At 45.0% G+C, this 25,823-nt stretch overlaps 2 protein-coding genes across 5 annotated transcripts in view; one reads left to right on the top strand and one right to left on the bottom strand.

Moving 5' to 3' along the window:
* Positions 1-13,254, bottom strand: part of LOC134454083 (acetyl-CoA carboxylase-like) — a 132,582-nt gene extending 119,328 nt beyond the window's left edge. Inside the window, exons 1-14 of one of the 4 annotated variants that reach the window (XM_063204859.1) lie at positions 13,184-13,254; positions 11,973-12,229; positions 10,064-10,196; positions 9,729-9,867; positions 9,313-9,422; positions 9,071-9,152; positions 5,874-5,972; positions 5,460-5,566; positions 4,802-4,912; positions 4,054-4,263; positions 3,593-3,763; positions 1,725-1,886; positions 884-1,047; positions 381-531 (exon numbers count right to left, since the gene is read on the bottom strand). In XM_063204859.1, the coding sequence (XP_063060929.1) occupies positions 381-531; positions 884-1,047; positions 1,725-1,886; positions 3,593-3,763; positions 4,054-4,263; positions 4,802-4,912; positions 5,460-5,566; positions 5,874-5,972; positions 9,071-9,152; positions 9,313-9,422; positions 9,729-9,867; positions 10,064-10,196; positions 11,973-12,202 (1,869 nt within the window). In that variant the 5' untranslated portion in view covers positions 12,203-12,229; positions 13,184-13,254. Of the gene's footprint in view, positions 1-380; positions 532-883; positions 1,048-1,724; positions 1,887-3,592; positions 3,764-4,053; positions 4,264-4,801; positions 4,913-5,459; positions 5,567-5,873; positions 5,973-9,070; positions 9,153-9,312; positions 9,423-9,728; positions 9,868-10,063; positions 10,197-10,868; positions 11,176-11,972; positions 12,338-13,076; positions 13,093-13,183 lie in introns of those variants that run through there. The other 3 variants (XM_063204860.1, XM_063204861.1, XM_063204862.1) reach the window with 3 other exon arrangements.
* Positions 13,255-13,760: 506 nt separating this feature from the next.
* Positions 13,761-25,823, top strand: part of brip1 (BRCA1 interacting helicase 1) — a 63,538-nt gene continuing 51,475 nt past the window's right edge. Inside the window, exons 1-6 of the mRNA XM_063204863.1 lie at positions 13,761-13,889; positions 14,709-14,811; positions 15,117-15,228; positions 15,945-16,154; positions 16,465-16,601; positions 17,528-17,677. Coding sequence (XP_063060933.1) covers positions 14,716-14,811; positions 15,117-15,228; positions 15,945-16,154; positions 16,465-16,601; positions 17,528-17,677 — 705 coding nt within the window. The 5' untranslated portion in view covers positions 13,761-13,889; positions 14,709-14,715. The remainder of the gene's footprint in view (positions 13,890-14,708; positions 14,812-15,116; positions 15,229-15,944; positions 16,155-16,464; positions 16,602-17,527; positions 17,678-25,823) is intronic.

A 25,823-nucleotide genomic window follows, 5' to 3' on the forward strand; every position in this document is an offset into this window, starting at 1 on the left:
AACAGATGGATGGACAGACAGACAGACATACACAGACACAAACAAACAGACAGACAGGCGCACACACACACACACACACACACACGTGTATACAAAGGTGCACACATAGACACACAAGCATACAGGCCTGTGTTAGGTGGCTTTATTGGAAACAGTGGTTTGACCTGGCATTAAGCACTCCGAATTACTAATTGCGTATGGACTTTAAGCAAGTATATACAGCAATTTAGCCAAACCTGTGCACACAAGCAATTTATGTAAACCTGGCAACAACAAACATTCATTTGGACACTCACCCAACACACAAACACGCCAAGGGATAAAGCAAAAACAAATACATGTGGACATTGGTGCACAGACACATAGACAGACGCACACACCTGCATTTTCTCTGAAATGAGCCTGTCCAGCCATCCGGTGTCTATGCGGTTGTACTGGAAGCTGTCGGTCTCCAAGAGCTTGATGAGGTACTCCACTGTGGTCCTGAAGTCTCCACGGATAGACAACTCCTTCAAGGCCACCACCATATTCCTAGCAAGGACACAACAAACAACATCTAAGACCACATAGCATGGGCCAAACTATTTTTAGCGAAATTATCTTGTATTCCAAGTAATCTTGGCAGTGGCAAAAAGGAGTGCATCAAATATTATAACCCATCAAATATAATAACCTTATTTGCAGAAAGGTAAATACAGTGTTTTGGGAAATTGTGAAAATGAATGTTGGAATGACTAAAGGTTTTTTTTTTAGAAGCCTCATAGACTGGAATCACGTGTGTTTATTCATAGGATGTCTTTAGAAGGAACTGGGGTTTCAGTGCAATGAAAAAAGTGATTTTGCACTCTGCCAGTAGTAGTAATAGTAGACCAAAGACACTCACGAGATGGCCTCCTCCCGGTTCTCTCCCCAGGAGAAGCAGTGTCCGAACTGCGAGTCCGCGAACTCGTGCAGACCCCCCGTGGCCGCCACACTGAAGTAGCCCCACACGTTCTTACTGCTCCTGAAGTTCAGCTCCTGCACCGTCCCCGAGCTGGGCTTGAAACCCTGACACATGAACACACATCACAGGAAAAAAAAAACACACACACACTGACTGTCAGTCAACAATTGCAATTTTCTGAAGCAGGGAGGAAAAGGGACCTTAGGCAGAACGAGGAAGAGAGTGTCCTGGGATGCACAGTGCTTTGTCGAGTTGGGCTGCTTTGTCGAGATGAGCTACCGACCAGGGATGGGAAAACGAAGTCACCAGGGCCGTTCACAGCCCTTGAGGCTGTCTTATCCATGCAATTTCACATGAAATATCACAGGTTTTGAAAAAGAAATGTTGCAATACGATTACGTTATATTTTCAGGGGACCTAGTGAAGGTGGGGCCTGCTGTAAAGGTGGCCGCCTTCAATATAGGCCTAAAGTGCAGGTGGAAATCCTGGTTTGTGTTCATACTAGTACAGCCTTTGGAGGACTTTATCAAATATGTAATGGCCCCTCGAATGAAAAAGGTTCCCTATCCCTGCAATAGATTGTTAACAATAGAGAGTAGGCAGGGCCGCAAATGTAAAAAGTTAATTTAGAGCCCTGACAGTAAGGGCACTGTTGTGGTGCATTGCAATGGCACGGCAGCTCAGCTCAGCGGGCAGCTCATATCGACAGGACATCGGAGAGGAACATCTGAATGTCATCATGTGATCACAGGCAGGCATATGATCATGCTGCCGTTGTCACCTCGTCCGGGTTCTCGCTGGTGATGCGTGTGGCGATGACGTGGCCGCGGGGACAGGGGAGCGAGGACAGGCCGTCAAAGTCGATGGGGGAGTCGCCCCAGGGCTGCGTGCCGTACAGCATGCGGATGTCCTTCATGCGGTGCAGGGGGATACCCATCGCAATCTGGTGGGGGGAAGAGGAGAGGAGAGAAGAGGAGGAGGGGAAGAGGAGAGGAGAGGAGGAGGGAAGCGGGGGGAAGGAAAAACAACAAGCAACAAAACAAACAAGGTCACCGTGAGAGATTGCATACATTAAACTCTGATTTGCATACCCCTCTGAACATACCATATTTGTTGCCCTTGTCTTTAATTTGCGCATACTGCCATGACTTTTGGTAGATGACTTTCAAGTAGGATTGCACAGGGCCTGCTTGCGGCATCATATACTGTAGATTATATGCACTGTATGATCAAAGAGGCATAATGCATCGTTACGATTGTGTATATTGCCATTTGTTTTTGGTGGATGACTTTGCAGTAGGATTGCACAGGGCCTGCTTACGTGTAGGTATACTGTTTGATCAAAGAGACACAATTTGTGTTGTTGTGTAGATTGCAGTGACTTTCAGTGGATAGGATTAGGATTGCACAGGGCCTGCTTCTTAGGTGTGCTGCATGATCGCAGAAGCGTAATTTGTGGTGTTGTCCTCGTCTTGAAGTCGTGTAGATTATGAGGATTTTTTGGCGGATAGGATAGGGACAGCACAGTCAGGCATGGCCTGCTGCTTAGGTGGATGATCATAGAGGCGTAATGCCAACACTCTGAAACAGCATTCCGGCATACGGGGGAAAAAAAAAAAACGAGGTTTACTTTCCCCTTGCAGCATGCTAATGTTGTTAATCCTGGGATTACGGGAACACTTTCAAGGTGCAATTACATCACACCGAAATACGGGGCGGAAAAGGATCAGCATAATAATAGATTTAGCATGGCTCTCCAGGATAATCCTGTCACATTCATTATCAGACCAGGTGGTCCAAATGCTGTGCCATCTAATTAAAAGAAAAAAACAAAAAAAACAAAAACAAACGGAAAAACATGATGCATCGACGGCAAGCCTATGACGAATAAAGACTCTTCAGGAAATGAAGAGAACAAGGTGCTTCGGATTTTATGCCATCTCATTAGGAGAAAAAAAACAAAACAAATGGAAAACATGATGCATCGATGGAATGTTTATAATGCATAGGGATTATTCAAGGAATGACAACTACAAATAAAAATAAAATAAAACAAAACACGATCACACGGTCACACAGTGATACACGCCACACTGTTTTCAGTCCTGTCGCCCATGTCTCGCGGGTTCAGGGTTACCGTGACAACCAAGCGACCCACCACCAGCACCACGGATGGTACAGGCACGGACTACGCCGATGCTTCTCGAGGGAAACAGCGGTACCAGATGCTCAGCTCATTTCAACCGCAAACATTTGCTCTGGGCGGCACAGGAGTTAGTCCGTTGGTGTGAGTAAGTCAGTGTCAGTAAGTCGGAGAGTGGGAGAGTGTACAAGAACTTGCCTAAAGCTGAGCACTCAGCTCAGGGCATCACGAGCGGAGGTTGGTGGGTAGGTGAGTGGGTAGATGGATGGATTGGGAAGTGGAGAAATTGCATGTGACTTCTCTGTGTGAGCTGCTACTACTGTCTGAAACAAATTACGCTTTTGGCTTGTCTTTGTTCTTTCGTTATGTTTAACCTCTTTGACATCACATCTTTGAAAAACCTCTGCATCACCTGCAGTGTGTGTGTGTGTGTGTGTGTGTGTGTGTGTGTGTGTGTGTGTGTGTGTGTGTGTGTGTGTGTGTGTGTGTGTGTGTGTGTGTGGTACCTGTAGCTGTGCGGCGGGGAGGTTGACGTCTGCTACCATCTCAGTGCAGGGGTGCTCCACCTGCAGACGGGGGTTGAGCTCCAGGAAGTAGAAGTTGCCATCTTGGCCGTACAGATACTCCACCGTGCCCGCACTCACATAGCCCACCATCTTGGCTAACGTCACAGCACACTGATGGGCCCAGGGACATTAACACATAAGCCATCTGGATATAAACCTTCTATCATGTATTCACATCTACAACAATAACTACATCAGCATAATAGTAGATTTAGCTTGGCTCTCTAGAACAATCCCATCACATTAAAACGGTTGGCCGTTTAGGGTTCAGTACAAGGGTAGAAATCAAGCCGATAATATATTATAATCAAATATTTTAACTCAATTGCTAATTGGAATTACATCATAGTTTTACAGCATATTGACAGCAGCCTGATGGATGATTGCATCGCTGCTTTTACCTTCTCCATTTTTTCAAAGACGTCGGATGTGGCGATGGTGGCCGGGGCCTCCTCGATGATCTTCTGGTGGCGTCGCTGGACGGAGCAGTCACGGCCGAAGAGCGAGATAGCGTTGCCATACTGATCTGCCAAGAGCTGCACCTCCAGGTGGCGAGACTGCTTGGCCAACTGCATGACAAAGATGGGGGAGCCGGGCACCTCCGTCTGGACCTACATGGGTGACCATGCAAAACACGGACATGGAAGTGTTAACTACTTAGACAATGGTGGCGTGGTTAGCACACACAGAGTGGATAGCCACATAGAACTGCTACAGCCTTGAAAATAGATAGCACATTATGCAAGTTCTATTAAAACGATTTTCACCAAACTGTGTATCTCCATTTAAGGTGCATAGGTAAGATACTACTGTTTCAACACAGAACAACATCAATATGCAATATGTTTCGGTGTAATTCACACCATTCACTACCATTACAACACAACAACAACACACACACACACAACAAACGCACGCGCGCACGCGCGCACGCGCGCACGCACGCACGCACGCACGCACGCACGCACGCACGCACGCACGCACGCACGCACGCACGCACGCACGCACGCACGCACGCACGCACGCACGCACGCACGCACACACACACACACACACACACACACACACACACACACACACACACACACACACACACACACACACACACACACACACACACACACACACACACACACACACACTTCGAACCTGTCTGAAGAGATTGGGGAAGTCCTCAGCACAGACGACTTTGCGGATGCCCTTGCCCCCTCCTCCCTCAGAGGCCTTCACCATGACAGGGTAGCCAACCTTCTCCGCGGCCTGAGGCGGTTCACAAACAGGAAAGGCAAACTCTTCAACAGCACTTGCTCATGCAGTAAATAACAATTTTCCAGAGACAATAGTGTCTAAATACTTCAAAAACTATTGGTGGATTGTAAGTCCTTCCCTTTAACTTTTAAGCCCTTCTTTCCGAGGGCTTATTCACTTGTATTGACATAGACCCAATAGAAGGGGTAGATTAGGGGTAGATCAACAGATTAGGTTGAGGAAGTGGTAAATCATCTAATAGAAGAGCATGAAGTCCTAATTGTCATTACTAAACGAGGCCTGCAGACTACGTATATTAGCTTTACCACTTCCTTTAGGTTAACCTAACCAGGGTTATCGCTTTTTATGTTCATGGGAAACACCCCAGATCAATTCAAAAGAACAATCCAAAAGTTTGTATTCAGACCGGCACCAAAGATCAGAATCAAGGGAGGACACAAGGAAGGCACTGGTTTGTTTAAAGTTGACTATTGACCTAACAGAACAGGTAAGAATATACACCAGAAGACTGAGGATGTTTTTTAAGTCACAGACTTACAATTAAGCCCTCCTCCACATCCTGGACACAGGCCTGCTTGTAGAGATCAGACGGTACGCTGATCACCTTGTTCTTCTGGTCACTCTCTGACCATTCCACTGTCAGACCTATAATAGCGGGTTGGGGATAAAGTGGAGAGAACAGTGCAGTCAAAACATTGAAACCCTTAGGGTGCTTACATAGTTGACGCGAGTAACACAAAGTAACATGCCTTGTGGGCACATATGTGTTAAGATGCGTCATCTCTGTAAGCAACTGTGTGGCCTTGCCTTTTTTCAGTTTTGTTGTGTTGTTGTTTGTTGAGTGTATAATGACAAAGGAAGTCTCGAACATGGTACATTAGGAGATGGAATCTCAGCTCAGCTCTCAGTGTTTACAAGTAAGTCTAAGTGAGGTGTCTGTGTGCCGCCAAACCTGTTCCGCTCCACGGGAGAGTAGGGATGCCAGCGGTCTGGGCCACTATGGATGAGGCAATCTTATCACCCAGAGCCCACATGGCCTGACTTGGTGGACCTGCAGGACACCAGGAAATGCTATTAGTCATCAGTAAATTATCCGCTGTCACTTTGTACTAGAAAGCAATGGCTCTTTTATTACATTACAGGACATAACATCTCACAGATATTAATGGTGTAAGTTAAATACATCTGTTGAGCTTACAACAGAAAAGTAAGGTTAATAGTTGAATAAGGTTGGGATGCAAGTTCAGTGCAGTTGTCTGAGGAAGTAGAAATCTTAAATGGGATGATTATTTTCCCATGACACAATATGTTGCGCATGGCAAAGAATGGCGTGTGGGGGTGTCTTTCACCAAAGAAGCCTCTCCTTAAAGCCCCGTCACAAAAAAGCCCACCAAGAGCTTGCCAGACCTATTTCTGACAAAAATGAAGGCTGCTGGGACTGGATACTCTTGAGTCAGAAGCCCAAGATCAATCTTTTTAGAACTGACATCAAAACCGTATGGTTTTGGAGTTGGAGAATACAAAGAAAATTGCATGGTGTCTATAGTGAAACATGGTAGAGATACAGTAGAACCCTTATGTGGGGTTGCATGAGTGCTGCTGGTTTTTATTGATCAAATCATAAATGTATAGATGTATTGCTCTACGAACAGTGAAGACATGTCTATCACTGCATGCCTTTCATTGTGAATTATTGTGTTCTTTTCCAACATGACTATGACCCTAAAACACACACACTGCTTATTTTCTGAAGAGGTGAGAGCGATTCAGGGGTTAAGTATGACACCTGATCTGAATTCATTCCAACATGAGTGGGGAGTTTTGAAAGATAGAAAAAAAATAGGCATCAGTCTGGGGGTCTACTCACTTTTTCACCCCCATTATTTCACACAATTAATATGTAATTAGGGGCCAAGCAGCGAAGCTGGCGAAGGCCCCTACTGTTGTTTTAGCTGGCATTCTTATTATGTCACCTTTCCTCTCCTTAGCAAGTCTATGGCAGCCCATAGAACCGTAAGTAGGAAAATGCTGTAAATCGGCACACACATTCGGGCCCGGCTCAGCATTACCCACAGCAATTTATAGGTCCCCAGCCCCAACGCTCTAGCGCCACCAACAGGTCAAAGTTGCAGGTACATTTCTGCTTGTAACTTTTGAACCGCTGGGCCAATTTTCATAAACTTGGTATCCCTGGAATCCTTGGGCCAAGACGAATCCAACGCACCCTATGACGTAATTTTCCGCCAGGCTAATTTTCCCGCCATTTTGAATTTTGTAAAATTCAATAAAAATGCAATTTTTCCCGCAATTTTTGACCAATTCACATGAAACTTGGTATATAGTATCTCTGGACTGAGCTACACACGGGGTCTCAAGGAATATTAGATATCTTTTATCGTTTTGCCGTGACAGCCAATCAAAATTGTCGTAAAAGTGGTGAAACAGGAAGTGAGGTCATATCTCAGCAACCGTTTGTTGAATTAGGTTGGGATTTTGTACACACATAGTAGTCCATCCCATGACCTACCACAAAAAAAAAATCAGAACCCCAGCTCAAACTCTGTAGCGCCACCAGCAGGTCAAAATTTTAGCTACATTTTTGCCTGTAGCTTTTAAACCATATGCACGATGTACAATATATTATTATCACTAGAATCCTTGGGCCAAGCCAAATTCAACGCACTATATGAAGTTATGTCAACGCAGAAGGGAAATTCCGCCATTTTGAATTTTGTAAAATTCACTGTAAGTCTATGGTAGCCCATAGAACCATACATAGAAAAATGCTGTAAATTGGCACACATATTTGAGGCAGCATCAACATTACCCACAGCAATTTATAGGACCCCAGCCCCAACGCTCTAGCGCCACCAGCAGGTCAAAGTTGCAGGTACATTTCTGCTTGTAACTTTTGAACCGCTGGGCCAATTTTCATAAACTTGGTATCACTGGAATCCTTGGGCCAAGACGAATCCAACACACCCTATGACGTCATTTTCCGCCAGGCTAATTTTCCCGCCATTTTGAAGTTTGTAAAATTCAATAAAAATGCTATTTTTCCCGCAATATTTGACCAATTCGCCCGAAACTTGGTTTATAGTATCTCTGGACTAAGCTACACATGGGGTCTCAAGGAATATTGGATATCTTCTATCATTTAGCCGTGACAGCCAATCAAAATTGTCGTAAAAGTGGCGAAACAGGAAGTGAGGTCATATCTCAGCAACCGTTTGTCGAATCAGGCTGAGATTTTGTACACACATAGTAGTCCATCCCATGACCTACTGAAAAAAAATTCAGACCCCCAGCTCAAACTGGTAGCTTTTGAACCATATGCACGATGTAAAATATATTATTATCCCTAGAATCCTTGGGCCAAGCCGAATCCAATGCACTATATGACTTTATGTCAACGCAGAAGGGAAATTCTGCTATTTTGAATTTTGTAAAATTCAATAAAATGCTACTTCTCACACAAGTTTTGTCAGAATGACCTGCAAAAAGGCACACATCATCTGCAGAATGATAGGCAATAGGGTAGCCAAAGATTTTTTGATACCTCTTATCATTTGGAGGTGACAGCCAATCAAAATTGTCCTAAAAGTGGCAAAACAGGAAGTGAGGTCATATCTCAGCAAACGTTTGTCAGATTCTTTTAGCTATTTTTTGCATTCACATAAACTTGGTTCATGTGAGCACACTCCCCTCCAAGGAATGCACATCAACATTGGCGAGATTTGGACCAAAGGGGGCGCTGCAGTTCCTTCTGTTTCCATGGCGACTTTGGCAAGTTTACTGCTTGGCCCCGCATTGCTGCTTGCAGCTATATTTTAAGTTATATTTATTAACCTTACTTTCCTGTTGCAAGCTCAAGCTTACTCTGTGGACATTTTGAAAATAACTTGTGTGATATTCTTCAAATTCCTACTTTTCAAAATGGGTGTAGGTGTTCTCATTATTGCTGTGCACGGTACTATCACATAAACAGCCATTAACAACAAAGAGCCCCCTGACTGGGTGGGCCTGATTTACCAGTGGATGGGCAGTGCGCAGTCCCACCCTGGACCAACCACCTGTGCCTATAGCTATGAAACATCCTGAGTGAAACTTGTGCAAGCCCTGTGGAAAGGTGTTGTGTACATATCTTACCCAGGAAGGCAATGTCATTCTTCATGAGCAGCTCTGGGAGTTTGGGATTCTCAGATGCATGACCCCAGCCAGCCCATACAGCCTACACAAACAGAGTAGACAGAGACAGAGCAGACCATGTCCAAACAATATCACAATGAAAAACATTAACATTTGTAATGCTGTATTTGTTATATTTCTGTTATGCATCACTTATACAGTATTAACTGGCATGCCATGATGCCAATGTGCTGGACTTTTACCTGAACAGGTATCCTCTTTGCGATGTCCAAGATCAGCTCCACATTGGCATAATTGTTATTGTTAGGTCCACCAGTGACGGGTACATAGTGGTCAGCCATCCTAATGTACTCTGAACACAAACACACAAATATGTTTCACTGCAAGATTAAAAAATAGACCACACTACCGCCTGACAACTATTTAAACAAAAGGTTGTTTTTTTCTATATCTCAACATCTCTGAAACGCAAAACGTTAGACCACCATTCAAGTCTGACAACTGAAATCTAAAAATGGAACAAAGAATGGCCTTCAGTGCTAACTTCAAGGAAAACATAGGCCTAAAATTAATGGATTTGTTTGTTTGCTTTTAAAACAACATCATTGAGGCATTCTTTTGTGACGTGCTGACATGCTTGACCCCTGCTTGTCCTCACCGGCATTGGCCTTCAGGTCCTCAGGGGTAACCATGACAACAAATCGGATGGCACGTTCATTCCGGAACATTTCATAGGACCATCGGCGAATTGAGCGCATGCACTTGACAGCAGCGATTCCATTGTTTGCAATGAGCACCTGAAATCACACAGAACACAACAATCAATACCCAGGCTTGGCATCATACAGTCTAACAATGAGAAGGTCTCTAAGCCAACAATTCATGGACAGAGCAATAGGAGAAGAGGAAGGCAAAAGGCTCTGTGTGTTTACAATGACCTCAAGAACTCACAGTACGGTGTTCTCTCTCTCTTTTTATCACCCTCACATTTACCTTTTCAATGACTTTGTTGCCTCCAAAACGTGTGACAAACTCGGCGGGAGAGGCCACAGTGAAATCTCTCTGTAGGTCCATGCTCCGACGGTCTCTGCTCAGCTTGACCAGATGTAGACCTGTCATGGCAGGCCTGGGGACAGAGAGGACAAAAAATGTTGGAAAGATTCACACACAAACACACAAAGAGGGCATGAGGGCGGTGAGAGGCATTGGGCGTTATGAATCACAATCATCATCTGTAATCTAGATTTTTTTTAAAAATCATAAATTAAGAGAGGAGTAGAGTAGAGTTTTTATTAATCCCGAAGGAAATTAAGATGTCTGTCATCTAATGGAAATATAGAAATACAAAACATACACAAAGACCTAATACACATTATTGTACATTGCAGTAAAGCACACCCTTGAGTACAGCAATCAGGCTTACAGAAATTCACATTCTCTCACACACACACACACACACACACACACACACACACACACACACACACACACACACACACACACACACACACACACACACACACACACACACACACACACACACAAACACAAACACAAACACAAACACTCTCACAAACAAGGTTAAAGTATGTTAGTATGGATGCTATGTTGAAGTAAAGTAGGTTAAAGTACTGTTAGCATGGATGTTAGTGCTACCACACAGAGCCATCAAATATGTACGAAAGAAAGAGTACAGGCTCTGGTAAGCTTACAGTTTTTCAGCACAAGCCGTCTGTACATAATCCGTAATAACAGCAATCAGTTTCTTGAAAATTAAAAATATTACAGACAAATTTACCATTCTGAAGAATCATAAGAATGTTCAGAAAGTTGATCTGCCTCTTGTGTCTCCATTTCAACATCAACATTTGACGTGCATGCCCAAGAGAGAGAGAAAAAAAAGCCTCACAACCACCACCGAAACCTTTCCCCTTCCTGCACAACTTTCTTCATTCTCCTCCTTCCCTCGGGCTCGGAGCCAGTGAGAGCACAGGGTTTCAGGGAGGAGGGGGGAGGACGACACCCCTACATCTGGAAGGAGGGGTGGAACCCAACCACCACCTCGCTTGTTTGGCCAGATGCCTTGAGCTGACTATCCTGAGACGCATTGCATGACAATGACGGGCCCGGCCAGAGCAGGTGAGCAAGTAAGACCAGCTTGCCGGCTCAACGTGGAGGATGATGGGAAGGAGAAGAGGTGGCAAGAAGCAGGAAATTCTGCAGCATGCTTCTCTCTTCTTTTCCTGCTTTCTCTTCTCTTCTTTTTTTACTGTGTTCTGAATGTGTAGACTATGGAATAGGATGTGAATGGCTGCAACATGAGTGTTCGCAAAAACGTAGTCCTCACAGCTGTATGTGTCTGTTGCAAATGGAACACTGAAGAAGGCACACGCCGAAACGCGTCTGTGCAATAAAAAACACTACTATGCAAGGTGCGGCCTCCTTCTTGAAACATCTGTTGTAAATGGGAAACCTGAGTGTTCTTTTTGTATTTAATATCATGCAGTTCTGCCATTGACATGCTGGCAGTAAAGTGCTTGATTGAGCAGCTTTGTGACAGATAGGGGAACTATTAGTGTTAATAGAAAAGATATCCCAGACATAATGCATAAAAGCAATAAAAAGAAAATGAAACCATTAGAGTGAACAATGAGGACAATTAAAAAGCAAGCAAGCAGCACAAAAATAAAGAAAAAACCTGTCATGCCACTTGCAGGGAGGAAAAAAAGAGAGAGACAGAGAGAGAGAGAGAGAGCAGAAAAAGAAGAAGAAGAAGAAGAAGAAGAAGAAGAAGAAGAAGAAGAAGAAGAAGAAGAAGAAGAAGAAGAAGAAGAAGAAGAAGAAGAAGAAGAAGAAGAAGGAAAAAAAAGAAGAAAAGAAAGAAGAGAAAGAAAAGACGCACCTTGTGTTAAGTGGCCATTCGATGGTGGTGTCAAAGCCAAGTTCAGATAAGCTGTCGGAGCACGTGGAGGAAGGTGACAAGGATCTCTCGCTCATGTCACCTGTAGTGTCCGAAGAGTCGCTTCTTTCCTCCCTCAGTGGCACCCCTGTAGCTTCAGCAGCAGGCTGTGCATTTGGCTCATCGTTGGCGCTGTCCCCCTTGGTCCCCGTCCCTGTCCCTTGCTCTGCCATACTAGCAGCAGATGTCTTCTGTGGACACTGGAGAGACAAAAGTTGCTGTTACCCACTGTGTGTGTGACACAGTGATGGCACTTGGTGACAAACTGTGGCGGTGACAAATGAATTGAATTCCCCTTATTACGCTCTCTCTCTCTCCTGAGCTGGGGTGACGTGATGGGAGGGATTATAGTCTAATGGGGACAGTCAGTTACCCTTGCTGGCTGAACGTGGTGTAATGTTTAATAATTGCACCAGAATGGTTTCACAAACCAGCTGACCGTGACCCTGTCTGGAACTGTTGCCAGATCAGTCAGTGGTTGTGTGTGCATGTGTGTAATCTGGAAGACTGTCAAAACAGTGCAATAACACTTCAGATTAACTAAGATTTAGAAACTGAACATATAAATCCAGAAGAAGTCCAAGGTCCTTGTTCATAAACACATCATGTTGTTCGATGATATAGCCTACAGAAAGATGCCAGCAAAAAAAATAATGTCACACAGTCATATTTTGATGATTTTAATTTGCCTCATGGTGCATGGTAAACTAAGGGCTGTCAGCATTGAAATAAGTTACAAGAAGTACTAAGTACTACCAGGGTGTAGTTTCATTTCAATATTAATTTACAGCTGCTTTGATATTTAATTAGACCGTAGGAGAACAATAAATAGGCCTTAGGCAAATCGCGCCTGTGACCAGTGAGACAGACAGAGAGGGGGAGAGATGTCAGAGAGGACAATTCTAGTGAAAGCTGATAGCCCAAGTGCAGAGAGGGAAGAAAAAAAAGTGTTATGAAATAGTAAACAAGGCCACTGCACGTGTCTCGTCCAGTGCATGGCATCTAAAAGAAAGAACCATTTAACCAACATCAATCTCGGCCCCATACCTTCAAGAAGTTTCCACGTTTTTAGTTTGAGGAGTTGAAGCTGGGCTGAGAGGGCTTATAACTGCCATGAAGACTGGAAGGGAACGCATGCAAGACCAGTCCTTTACCTATTCTGCGTTCGGCGAATCCGTTTTAGTCAACGACAGGACAGCTAGGCCAAGTTCTAAGGCATTTCTTACAGAGATTTAGCAAAATATTGGCTGTTGCTATAGGTTCCCACAGTGCGACATGCCAGAAAAAAACGAGTGGGTGGTGCCTTCGTGGGCCTCGACCGTCCTACCCATCTCCCTCTTTCAGCCTGCGACAAGTCAACTTTTGTAATGTGTAAACTGATTGGGCAATAAGTGAAGGGGCTAGTACAGTTGGCTGTCAAAACTTTAAAAGCTAGGGGTGTCTTCGGACTCTGCCCTATGCTCGGCTGAGGAAAGAACAAACTCAGTTCACAATTATAAGTCAGCATTATTTTGAAAAAACTAAATATTCCTGAGTCATGTCCGAATGCACATATTGTAGCAGTAGCCACTGAATTCGGGGCCATGAATGTCAACAAAGTAACCCGTGAATGAGATGACAGGAGTGTAGGACAGGTCTTCTGCGATTGGTAGTTTATTGCCTGATGTTGACGTTACGTAGACTGTGATTGGCTCTTGTTATTTCCAAGCAGGGCGGGAATTTCTCGTCGTCGACTCTTGTCCTTCAAGCTGGGAAGATGTGCATAAACTGCTTTGACAAGGGCTCCCGATAAAGTGCTGACATTTCGTGAGGAAATATGATATAAAGTTAGTCTTCAGTCTGTGCTTCACTCATACAAAGGTAAACACACTCACTGTGCATCAGTCACTGAAACGTCAACCTCAGTTTCGTCGCTAGCCTAATAGCTTTCAGTACCATGCTAACCTCTGTAGGTATTAGCAGAGACCTGTTAGCCCATAATAAACAACTTTCCTGGCTAATACCCTAATGATGTGAATCTGTGATGTTCTGATGGTAGCAGGAGTTGATCAGAGTCAAATAGAGTTCTATAGAGAACCATTTGTCAACCTGACAATGGACTTTCGCTTAACTGATTCCTGATGCGCGTTTGGCGATATACTCTTTTACGTACAGTTATAAAGATAGATTAGATAGAGCAGATAGATTAGTTCTTCTGCCAGGTCTTTTGCCTAACTCACTTCATCAGGCGCCACCAGTTGAACGATACCTCGCTAAATTTACCGGTAGCTGATATCAAATCAGTTCACTTCAGCTCATAGCTGACACCGTGAGGAAGATGTATATGATTTTTCTGATCTCCAGACCAGTGCCTGTCATTACACACCTGTTTTGTTAGACTGTACATTCATGTGACAAACTGAATATTGGGTTTATAAATCCATTCAGATTTGCAACACATCGCCACATAGCCCACATACATTATGTGTGGTAGCTGTAGAACTACACCATCCCTTGCAATCTTGTTTATCATACAGTCCCATCATGCATGATACCTATCAGGTTGTGATGTGAACATTTTTATACAAGACTCCTCAGCATCTGCCTGCTTGCCAACAGTGTACATGGCCTGTATTGACTTGTAGATTGGAGACTGTATTGTTCTTTATGATGTGTTTAAGAAGATTATGTATTTTACAGAATAACCATGGCCGCGTCTTCTGGCGTCGAGTACACCATAGGTGGGGTGAAGATTAACTTCCCCTGCAAGGCTTACCCCTCCCAGCTGGCCATGATGAACTCGGTGAGTGTACACAAAAGACTGTCCCAGTCAGCATCATGGGACACACAACAATGTATCATGACCTTGCTAACATGTTGAACATATGCATATGTATACATATACCCTACCACATGTATATCATAAACATTACATTATTTAATGTAATATAATGCAATCAGACTTCCTGAAACATGTGCCATCAATCCCATCAGTTAACCACGGAAACACGTTCCACTTTCTTATAGAAGCATATTGTAAACATTACTGCTCACTGTATACCTGTAATGCACCTTTTCATTAAACTGCATCTTTACTGTGACTGTCAGATTGTGCGTGGTCTGAACCATGGGCAGCACTGTCTGCTGGAGAGTCCTACAGGCAGTGGGAAGAGCCTGGCCCTGCTCTGCTCTGCACTGGCCTGGCAACAAGGACAGTATGGTATGTCCACGCCTCACTTGTTTACTAGAGTTTAGTCAGTTTGCATGCCACCTCGATGGATTAAACCCAGTATTTTAGGAAATGTTTTATTTTCTCATTTTCTAATTTGTGTGTTTGAATGTTTATTTACCGCTACCTTTGTAGTCCGTTCTTTAGTAATACACAGGGGTTATACTACAGAACACTCATTTGTGGTACTTGTATTGTCTTGTAAACTAGACGGGCTTGCCAGTCTGGGGTTACACACTTAATATGGGGAGGAACAACATTGTTTATTTAGTATGAGTGTTATAAACATTTGGTTACTATATGTGTTTACAAAAACATCTCCTGTCCAGTCGGTTGTGGCATGTAGTGATAATTTGCAGTGCCCTTTTGTTATTTTTAAATTCTTTATTTACATCAGACTCAAAGTGCATGGTCCATATCAAGACAACAGTCAAAAATACATAGAGAAGTTAAGACAAAGAAAAATAAGAAATAAAATAAAAGAATAAAATGAAAGCTGGGAACACATCCATCAAACAAATAGGCACTCTCTCCAGTGTCGCCCAAGCTTGGAGGAGAACCTCACAGAACACTTTGGGGAAAGTTTGTTTGCTACAAGAACTAGTTCAAAGTTTAATTCACACATTTCAAAATGAGCTAGTTCGTTCATAGCTCATAATTGTTTATAAATTTTTACATCATTATTTTACTTTTGTCGTCATCCACAGCCAAGGTGGCCAGTGAGAAGAACAGTGGCAGCCCACCTGATGACTGCAAGAAGCCGTCCCTCCCCACACCCTGCCAGTGTGCCTGCCACAGTGCAGCAGCGAAGACCACCTCTCCCAAAGCTGCTGTATCACAAGCAGGGCCAGTCATAGTGGACCTCACTGGCCCACACACAGATGCTGCCACCTGTAGTTCCCATCCTGCAGAGAAAGGTACTGCAATCAGTGTGGTAGACCATGATGCTTTAGAATTATGTATCTCAGCGTGGGCTCTACAGGGGGGTTCAGGGGGGGTTCATAAAAAAAAAGAAGAGAACCACTGCTACCACTGCAGTTGTCTTTGACCTCATTGACCCTAAGATGTCATGAAATGGATAGCCTTTAGTCATGTGAAAATGTGAATGTGAACATCCATTACCTTGGCTCAAACATGGTTTAATTAGCGACAGTGTTAACATGCATGAAAAGCAGTTTGTGCAGCTGTATCGTTCTCATGTCTAACCAATGTCTACTCTTCTGAAAGGGCCGGAAAAGACAGGGTCTCTGGCCTCTAGGCTGTCTGGAAAGCTGCAGGAATCTCTCCAAGGGGGTAATGAAGACCAGGATGAGGACTTCCAGACCGAAAAGAAGCGCCTTCGCACTCCTGCACAGGACCCAAGGGTAACTGATCTCTCACAAGAGAAAGATTCATCCACAAGGCACTCCAAGCAATGTGTCCAAACGGGCAGATACATTAAACATCCTGGGCTATGGTAGCAAAAAACCAACATGTTTCGACCTCATGCACAGGTCTTCATCAGCGCTTAGTTAGATCTCTGTTCTGGCACAAAACCATAGAAAAGCCAGTCAATTGCCTCACTGTTTTGTTGCAATGTTTGGAAGTGTACAAAGGTTTATCTAATAAAAGCTCACTTATTCCAACTTTGCAAACATCATGTCTGGCTATTTGCCAGACCGAGCCTTGTCTACCAGCTTAATGTAACTGACAGGATAGACAGACGCCACAATGTTTTGTGTTGTTTATATGTTTTGGCACATACTGTTTCACCATCACCATCATGTGAGGAAGAAGTTTCCACAAAGGAAATATTGTGTGAGTAATGTCCTGGTGTCATTCATTTGTAAAAGAGAGCTGCCGATGGTCTTGTGACCAGTTGTACTCAGTATGCATGAATGCATGCTGCTGGTTCTTTCAAAAACTGTGTTAACGCAAACAGGCAATACAGTTTCAAGAGGCAACAGAGGCTTATAACCACCGTTGTACACTGTGTACACACTACTGGTTCCATCAAGAAAAATGAACAGATAATGCATTTTCAAGAGACAGCAGACTATAAGAGATTTTACTCCAAATATGATTGTTTAAACCAAGATTATACCCTAATTTTTAAAAAATACAGTGTATTGTATATTAAAATGATCTTCATTTTCCCAACTCTCCCCTTTTTAGAATTTATTTTCCATGAACTCTGGCTAATTCCTATGGAAAGTTTTGAGGTTTGTAGAGGCATGGTATTGAAATTTTGCTTTCTTTCCATCTAATTCCTATCTTTCTATTTTCCATTCCCACCTTCCGCATGTTACAGCAAAGCAAGAGGCGGTGCATAGATCGCGGGGTGATCTATATTGATGACGAGGATGGGACAGGGAGGCCTGTGCCTGGAGCCCAGGGCTGGACCATGGAGCTCAGCACCCAGGCCCGCGGACACGGGGCCCTGCCCTCACCTGAGACCTGTGTGAGTACTGCTGCCGGGTGTGGGTGTGGGTGTGGGTGTCCGCTATTGTTGTGGATTGGCACTGCCCTCACAATCCGATTCGATCACTATTCGGGAGGTTTCGATTCGATTCAATTCGATTCTATGCGATCCGCTCCGATCTGATTCAATTCTACAATGCATTACATTTCTACTGAAAGCAAAGCAAATATTTAATCAGTCATGATGAGGAAATACAAGTAGTCAGATACTGAGCAACAATTTATTGGCTGTTTTCTGTATCAGTCTGTATCAGTCTTGCAATGTTTTGAAGTGCTTTTATTTAATTTTACATTCATTTGCTCCCGAAATATCCATGGAAGTAATTGAAACTTAAAAAAATTGCCGGATCGATTCTGGAACTTGCCGGATCGATTCTGGATCGTCCATGCCCCGCATTGGGTTGCATCGCCGAATCGATCATTGTTGACAACACTAGTGTCCTCCCGCACCACATGCGTTTGAGCCACAGCAACAGGCCGATGGAAATGGGGCTCCGCCCTCACCAGAGACTTCCGTGACAACTGCTGCTGTGTGTGTGTGTTCAGGATCCAGGCCCGCAGACCCAGGCCCTACTACTTTCAGAGACGTGTGTGTGTGTGTGTGTGTGTGTGTGTGTGTGTGTGTGTGTGTGTGTGTGTGTGTGTGTGTGTGTGTGTGTGTGTGTGTGTGTGTGTGTGTGTGTGTGTGTGTGTGCGTGCGCGCGCGTGTGTGCGCTCGTGCGCTCATCACCCAGACCTGTTTGAATACTGTTGTTGATTTTGTGTGGTTATATGACCTTATCTTCTGGTTGTGGTGGTGATGTGGGTGGGTGGAATGAGGGGACTAGAGACTAAAAGGAAATAAGAGGAGGGAGATGTCTGTGACAGCATTTGAATCACTGAAATGTGGTATTGCACCACTGAGTGTGTTCAGTCGGACTGCATTCTGTTGATGTTGAGTAGATTCTCTAAAGCTCAGTTAGAACATCTCCAGTGTATGTGTTTGGTACCTCATCTCACACTGTGAGCTGTGCACAGTAGTAGATTTTGATTCTAATCATTCTGTACAGAGTTGCCACTGTTCTTGGAAACTCCTGGAATAGCATGGAATTTCAACAGAGACTTTTTCAGTCATGGATATTGCCTATGCAGTCACGTAATGTCATGGAATTTTGCAGAGAGCATACTAGTGCAATAGCAAAACAATCTATCAAATACAATCTATCTTTGTTTTTTTTCTTATTGTTTTGTTTTTGTCTCAGTCACTTACCGCTTTGTAGATGTACAACAGTGTAGAATGCACAAACTTCAAGACGCTTCTCAGTTCAGGCAAGCATGCCTGGTCAATGCAGGTTCCCAGAGACTAAAAGGCCAATTTGACTGATACCCCAAAAAGTCCAATCAATATGTTGGACTTTTTATAGGAGGTCAGTGTTTCCCATACATTAAGGAAACTATGGCGGCCCGCCATAGTTTAAATTTGGCCGCCATAGTTTACGAAAATGTAAAAAAAAAAAAAAAAAAAATTTTTTTTTTTTTTACTTTTTTTTTTTTTTTAACGATATCCGTTTTTGTTAAAAACGATTTGAATTACGATTTTGAATTTCCTTCGCATTTTCCTCCTGGAGTAAATACAACCTATAGACTCTGTATTGGTTGGATAAGTAGTCCCACGGTAACACAGAATGAGGGGAAAGCATTAGGAAGTGACCGTAAGGGTATTACAGTTGATTCATGTGTGCACACGTGTAACATCGGGTGAGTAACAGAACAGGTGCGCAACGATGCGTTATGACACGCCGATATGCGATGATCTTCGTCCAAATCGCTAGTCGCATGCATCATCGCTAACTGCGTTTACATCGCGTGCCGCGTGTAAGGGAAATGTTCAACACACTTTAAAAACACACTGAAAAGATACGGCCATAGTAGCCTACTGAAAACATTTTGTTCATAATAATGGTGATTAATAAATGGTGGTCTTAAATGTTCATACTGACATCCTTGAATTTGACTTGGTAGATCATGGCAGACCATCAACTTCAAAAGTAGATCTTGGTTAAAAAAAGGTTGGGCACCCCTGCTATAGAGAGAACCACAAGTGCTTGAAAGACAGGGATCAAAAGCCTAGTCAAGTTGTTGTAGTTTACTTGAGTTTGGGAGCAATATAAAAAACCTTCAGAGAAGGGACAGTTGGGATGAGTTTACTAACACTCCCTAGGCTTTGTTTTACAGTTGTAATGAGTTTGGTGACAGACCTTCATTGACACAGGAGACATCGGGCTGCATATAGAAATTAATGTGTAATGAATGTGAATATAGACATAAATGTGTAATATGTTGTTCAGCCCTTTTAATGGGAGGAATTTGGAAAAAAACTGGCCCTGTGACCAGCACACCTCATGTAGAATGTGTACGCCTACAGATATGTGTGGGGGAAAAGGCATAGCCTACCCTCTAAGACCCTTTTTGTCTATGCGTTAACAATTTCACAGTGCTCTTAAATTCTTATCTCTGCTCCTATTTTGTTTTATTATTGTTTCCCAGACCCCTGCATGAGGGACGAATGAAACTGTGTTGTAAACAGAAATTATTCACTGTACTGCATTTTTTGACAATGACAATGTACTACTATTATACAAGTCATGGGTAAAATCTTATGTAGCCTTATTTCTCAAAATATAAATGGCTGAAATATAGGCCCAGGCCTACAGTTTCTCCATGCGCCAATGTCATACTGTAGTCATTGTTTTGCCGTTTTGCATTTACACTGCAAGAATATACACCCCCCCCCAAAAAAAAAGGCCCGTGTGAGAAGACGCCCCCCCCCGGACAAAATAAACCCCGGCTGCCCCCATAGTTTCCAAAATTTCTGTGGGAAACACTGGAGGTCATGGAAATTCTGTTTTATGGTCAGGAAAAGACATGGAAAAGTCATGGAATTTGAAGTCTTATTTTGAGTGGGAACCTTGGTAGTACTCCATGTGTCCAGTAGATGGCAGCACAGTCCACTAGTTTCAACCAGCGTCCACTTGAAGGTGTCACCATGAATTTCGCACAGGTGCACAGTCTAGTTTCGTGAAATGTGTATGAAAGCATAGACATTTTATTGTGAGACATTTTAAGATTTAAAAGCATATTGCAGTGGAACTTGCTTTGTATAAACTATATTGTACATATTTTGTACATATTTTTTGTGGAACTTGATGCCATGTTTATTGCAAGAAGAAAATGTCAGGAGACAGTTAATGTTCCATGCCGCACAAAAGAAAACCCATCGAGGCAGAAAGGGACCTAATTAAAGGTGTTTGGGGCCTCTCATTAATCTGCAACAGAATGTAAATTCATTGTCATATACCTGAGGAAAAGGTGCGTGCGTGCGTGCATCTTTCCAACATTCAAAGCAGTGTGCTCACAACAAGACAACACACTTACGTACACACACACACACCTCATCGTGCTGAAGGCCCCGGGCCCCTCAATCAGAGGCACAGTCACAAACAGCCCCAGGTATGGAAGGGGGGCCGGGCTGAAAGGAATCTGTGTCAATGTGCTCACCCATCACACAGGAGAACATATTGCTTACAAGCGCCACAAAAGGGGGCTGGGAGCGACTAGTGTTACACGTTCCTGCCGATTGGGAGACTGTTACAAAAGAGGGGGATGATGGGTAATTGGCAGGGGGGTAAAAGAGGCCTGAGGGTGAGCACTGGTGTGGTGGGTGATGGAAGGGGCAAAGGTGGGTAGTCTTTTTGCTTGTTGTGAATAAGTGGTGTGGGTGGCTCAGTGGGATGTGGGAGAAAATGAAAGAGAGGAAAGAGATGGATAGAAGGTGCAAGACGGAGAGATGGACAGAGCGAGTGAGAAGGAATGAGTTGTCCGAGAAGTGGAGGAACGGTGTGTGTCTGTGTGTGTGTCTGTGTGTGTGTGTGTGTGTGTGTGTGTCTGTGGGATATGTGTGGTGTGACGCGTCAGGTTTCACTCTCTCACCCGACACCGCGCCGCTCTCCCCCGCGAGCTGCTGAGTGACGTCTTGAATGGTCCCCTTTGAAGAGGGCTCCAGTTTAATTAAGAGGTTTGCCTTGCTTCGCAGTGATCTGTGAAAGCCCGGGATAAATATTGAATGGAACTTCACTTCACCCACCGCTGACCGCGCTTACGGCCCGGCCTGGCTGGCGCAAACAGGTGCTCTATAGGATTGGATAGGGCCGCTGTTCTCAAACTGGAGCTCGGGACCCCTAAGGGGGTTGTAGAGCAGTGATTCTCAAACTTTTTCAGACCGAGGACCACTTTGTCCCCCCAAAAATGTTCAGGGACCACCTGTCAACTGAATTGACAGTTGACTGGTGCTAATTTGACACTTTGATCACTTACTTGTTATTCACATTTGCAAGCCTGTCTTATTGTGGTGAAAATATGACTTCAGGCACGTTTGGCTTTGTAATAATGAAAAGTAGAAATTACCTCGCGGACCACCAGTGGTCCCCGGACCACACTTTGAGAATCACTGTTGTAGAGGTACTGCATGGGGACCGCAGACAGAAGGGACTTGGTATAACAATAGAAAATGACTGGTTAGCTTAGCTAACATAAATTCCATTTCACCATTTACCCCCTTTACTCATGTTCTATAACAGTGTTTCCCACAGAAATTTTGGAAACTATGGGGGCAGCAGGGATTTTTTTTTGTCCGGGGGGGGGGGGGGGGGGGGGGGGGGGGGGGGGGGGGGGGATTGGGGTCTTTTCACGGGCCTTTTTTTGGGGGGGGGGGGGGGGTTATTCACGCAGTGTAAATGCAAAATGGCAAAACAATGAGTACAGTATGACATTGGCGCATGGAGCCTACGCCTACATTTCAGCCATTTATATTTTGAGACATAAGGCTACATAATACACATGCAGGGGTCTATGTAATGAAAAAAATAATAAAACAAAATAGGAGCAGAGATAAGAATTTAAGATCGCTGTGAAATTGTTAACGCATAAACAAAAATGGTCTAAGAGGGTAGGCTATGCCTTTTCCCCACACACACATTCTACATGAGGGGTGCTGGTCACAGGGCCAGTTTTTCAAAATTCCTCCCATTAAAAGGGCTGAACAACATATTACACATTTATGTCTATATTCACATTCATTATACACATTCATTTCTATATGCAGCCCGATGTCTCCTCTGCCTTGTCAATGAAGGCCTGTCACCTAACTCATTACAACTGTAAAACAAAGCCTGGGCTGGGGAGTGTTAGTAAACTCATCCCAACTGTCCCTTCTCGGAAGGTTTTTTTTTTATTATTGCTCCCAAACCCAAGTTAACTACAACAACTTGACAAGGCTTTTGATCCCTCTCTCTTTCAAGCACTTGTGGTTTTCTCTATAGGATGTATTTACTCCAGGAGGAACATGCGAAGGAAATCGTAATTGAAATCGCTTTTAACAAACACGGAAATCGTAAACAAAACAAAAAAAAGTAAAAAAAAATTTTTTTTTTTTTTTACATTTTCGGAAACTATGGCGGCCAAATTTAAACTATGGCGGGCCGCCATAGTTTCCTCAATGTATGGGAAACACTGTATAATGTGACTATGTTCCACACATTTGCTAATTTACGTACATACCCTCTGCAGTGTGCTCACATACCCCTTGTAGTACATGTAACCCTGGTTGGCAATCACCGCTCCACAGAATTGGACAGGGGAACCTTGAGGTTTGAGGTATTGGGGCTCTTCAGTTTGGAATTCTTGACTGGAGGTCTTTGTGGCCAACCCATGGAAAGCGGAAGAGGGGACTGGACAGTCCACCCTCCTCCCATCTCCCAAAAGAGTCTCCCAAGCTGCTGCAGGGCAAACAGGTGCTTTTTAGTGGGGAGGTCTTTAGGTTGAACATCCATGGAAAAATAGAGACGGGTTAGCCCACCCTCTACCCCCCAAAAGAGCCCACTTCTAAGGGGCACATACAGGTGCTGACTAGGATTGGATGGAGGGAGTTTGGGGGGTTCTGGAGGTCTTTGGGGGCAACCAATGGAAGAATAGTGGAGAAATAAGGACTGGTCAGTGCACCTGCCTCCACTCTCCCCCTCGCCCCCACCCCCCAAAGGAAGCTGGTTGAGTGGGGTAAAAGGAGCGAGTGAGAGTGAGAGGAGTGGAGACGGGGGCCAGCTGCCACAGTGTGAGATTTCACTCTCTCAGGTGTCCCAAGCAGCCTGTGCCAGGGTTTCAGAGCACCTCCGCTGCCCTGTGTGTGTGTGTGGAGAGAAATACGCACGCACACACACACACACACACACACACCATACACATTGGCCTTCTCTTCTCTCCTCTTCTCTTCTCGCCCTGGCTGGCTGACCTGCTGAAAGCCAAGCCTTTTGTTGGCGCTGAGACCCGAGAAGCCACTTCACCAGACACCCGGCGCGCGCACGCACACACACACACACACACACACACACAGAGGCACGCACACACACAGAGCGAGTGCTGTGCCACCAGAGCCGGCTGGGGGCAGTGGGGTGGGGGAGGTGTGTGATGGTGGTGGCAGCAGTGGCGATAGTGGTGTCGGCTCCAGCGGTGCAACCCAACACAGGTCCTGCTCTCTCTACACCTCGGCTGTGTGAAAACCACGTTTCTCACAGCCACACCGCCACTCTTGGCCATCCACAGGCCCTGGTGTGTGTGTGTGTGTGTGAGAGAGCGATGTGGACAGAGAGAGAGTGTGTGTGTAACCAGAGGGAATCACTGATACTGTTGCGCACCTTCTCTCCAGAGAGAGAGAGATAGAGAGAGCACACAAAGAAAGAGTGAGAGAAAGGCAGATAGAGAGGGAGTAACAGAGGTTGAGAGAAGTTGGCATCGGCCCTTGAGGTGCCGTGGAGGTGAGATAGAGAATGTACTGAGGCAAGGATATAGAGAGAGAGCGATAGAGAGGGTGCACAGAAAGAGAGAGAGAGAAAGAGGGAGCACTGAAGCAATGAGATAAAGAGGGAGCTCAGAGGGAAAGAAAGAGAGGGAGTACAGAGGAGGAGGAGGAGAGAGAAGTTGGCCTAGGCCCCTCAGCAGGTCCTGTGGAGCATCGTATACCTTTTTAAGAGAAACTAATACGGAGGGAGGGCCGAGAGCGCCTTTAAGATGTCTGGGAGACACTTTTGGCGGGGTCCTATCAGCAACACACACACACACACACACACACACACACACACACACACACACACACACACACACACACACACACACACACACACACAGAACCTTCTACATGCCACATGGCGGCCTGACACGTTAGGGCTGACACTCTCGCACAAAGCGGCCCACTGTTGGGGCACCTTTATGGGATCTGATTGAAGTCACTCCCGCTCTATGTGATATGGAGGCAGCGGGGGCACGAGGGTTGGGTGACAGAGACAGAATAGGGGTTTGTATAGGTGTGTGTGTGTGTGTGTGTGTGTGTGTGTGTGTGTGTGTGTGTGTGTGTGTGTGTGTGTGTGTGTGTGTGTGTGTGTGTGTGTGTGTGTGTGTGTGTGTGTGTGTGTGTGTGTGTGTGTGTGTGTGCGTGCGTGCGTGCGTGCGTGCGTGCGTGCGTGCGTGCGTGCGTGCGTGCGTGCGTGCGTGCGTGCGTGCGTGCGTGCGTGCGTGCGTGCGTGCGTGCGTGCGTGCGTGCGTGCGTGCGTGCGTGCGTGCGTGCGTGCGTGCGTGCGTGCGTGCGTGCGTGCGTGCGTGTGTGTGTGGTTGGGGGATTTAGGGGTTAAAGAATGTGATTTTGAGCCTGGATGTGTGCTGGGTGACGGGGCTGGCCAGCGGAGGCCCTTATCTGCATTTCTGCATTCCTGGGGTGTCTCCTGGCCGCCTGGAGACAGACAGAGAGCGTCAGGGGGGGATGGAGGTGGTGGTGGTGGTGGTGGTGGAGGTAAGAGGTGGCTGGACAGAGAGGGGGCCGAAACGGTGGCAGGGAACGCGTAAGTGGATAGCCTTGTGTCATCTGTTTCCTGCACCGCTGTTGACAAGGGCCTCCATTCACAAGTGCAAACCCTCTCCCCAGCTCACACACACACACACACACACCTTCATCTTCACGCTACGCCACTCCACTGCATGCCCGACCCCCATCCTACCCTTCTCAGTGAATAAGTAATTCTTTGCCACTGAAGGCAGGATATTTG

The sequence above is a fragment of the Engraulis encrasicolus genome, chromosome 8 (assembly GCF_034702125.1).
Source record: "Engraulis encrasicolus isolate BLACKSEA-1 chromosome 8, IST_EnEncr_1.0, whole genome shotgun sequence".
Classification (NCBI taxonomy): Eukaryota; Metazoa; Chordata; class Actinopteri; order Clupeiformes; family Engraulidae; genus Engraulis; species Engraulis encrasicolus.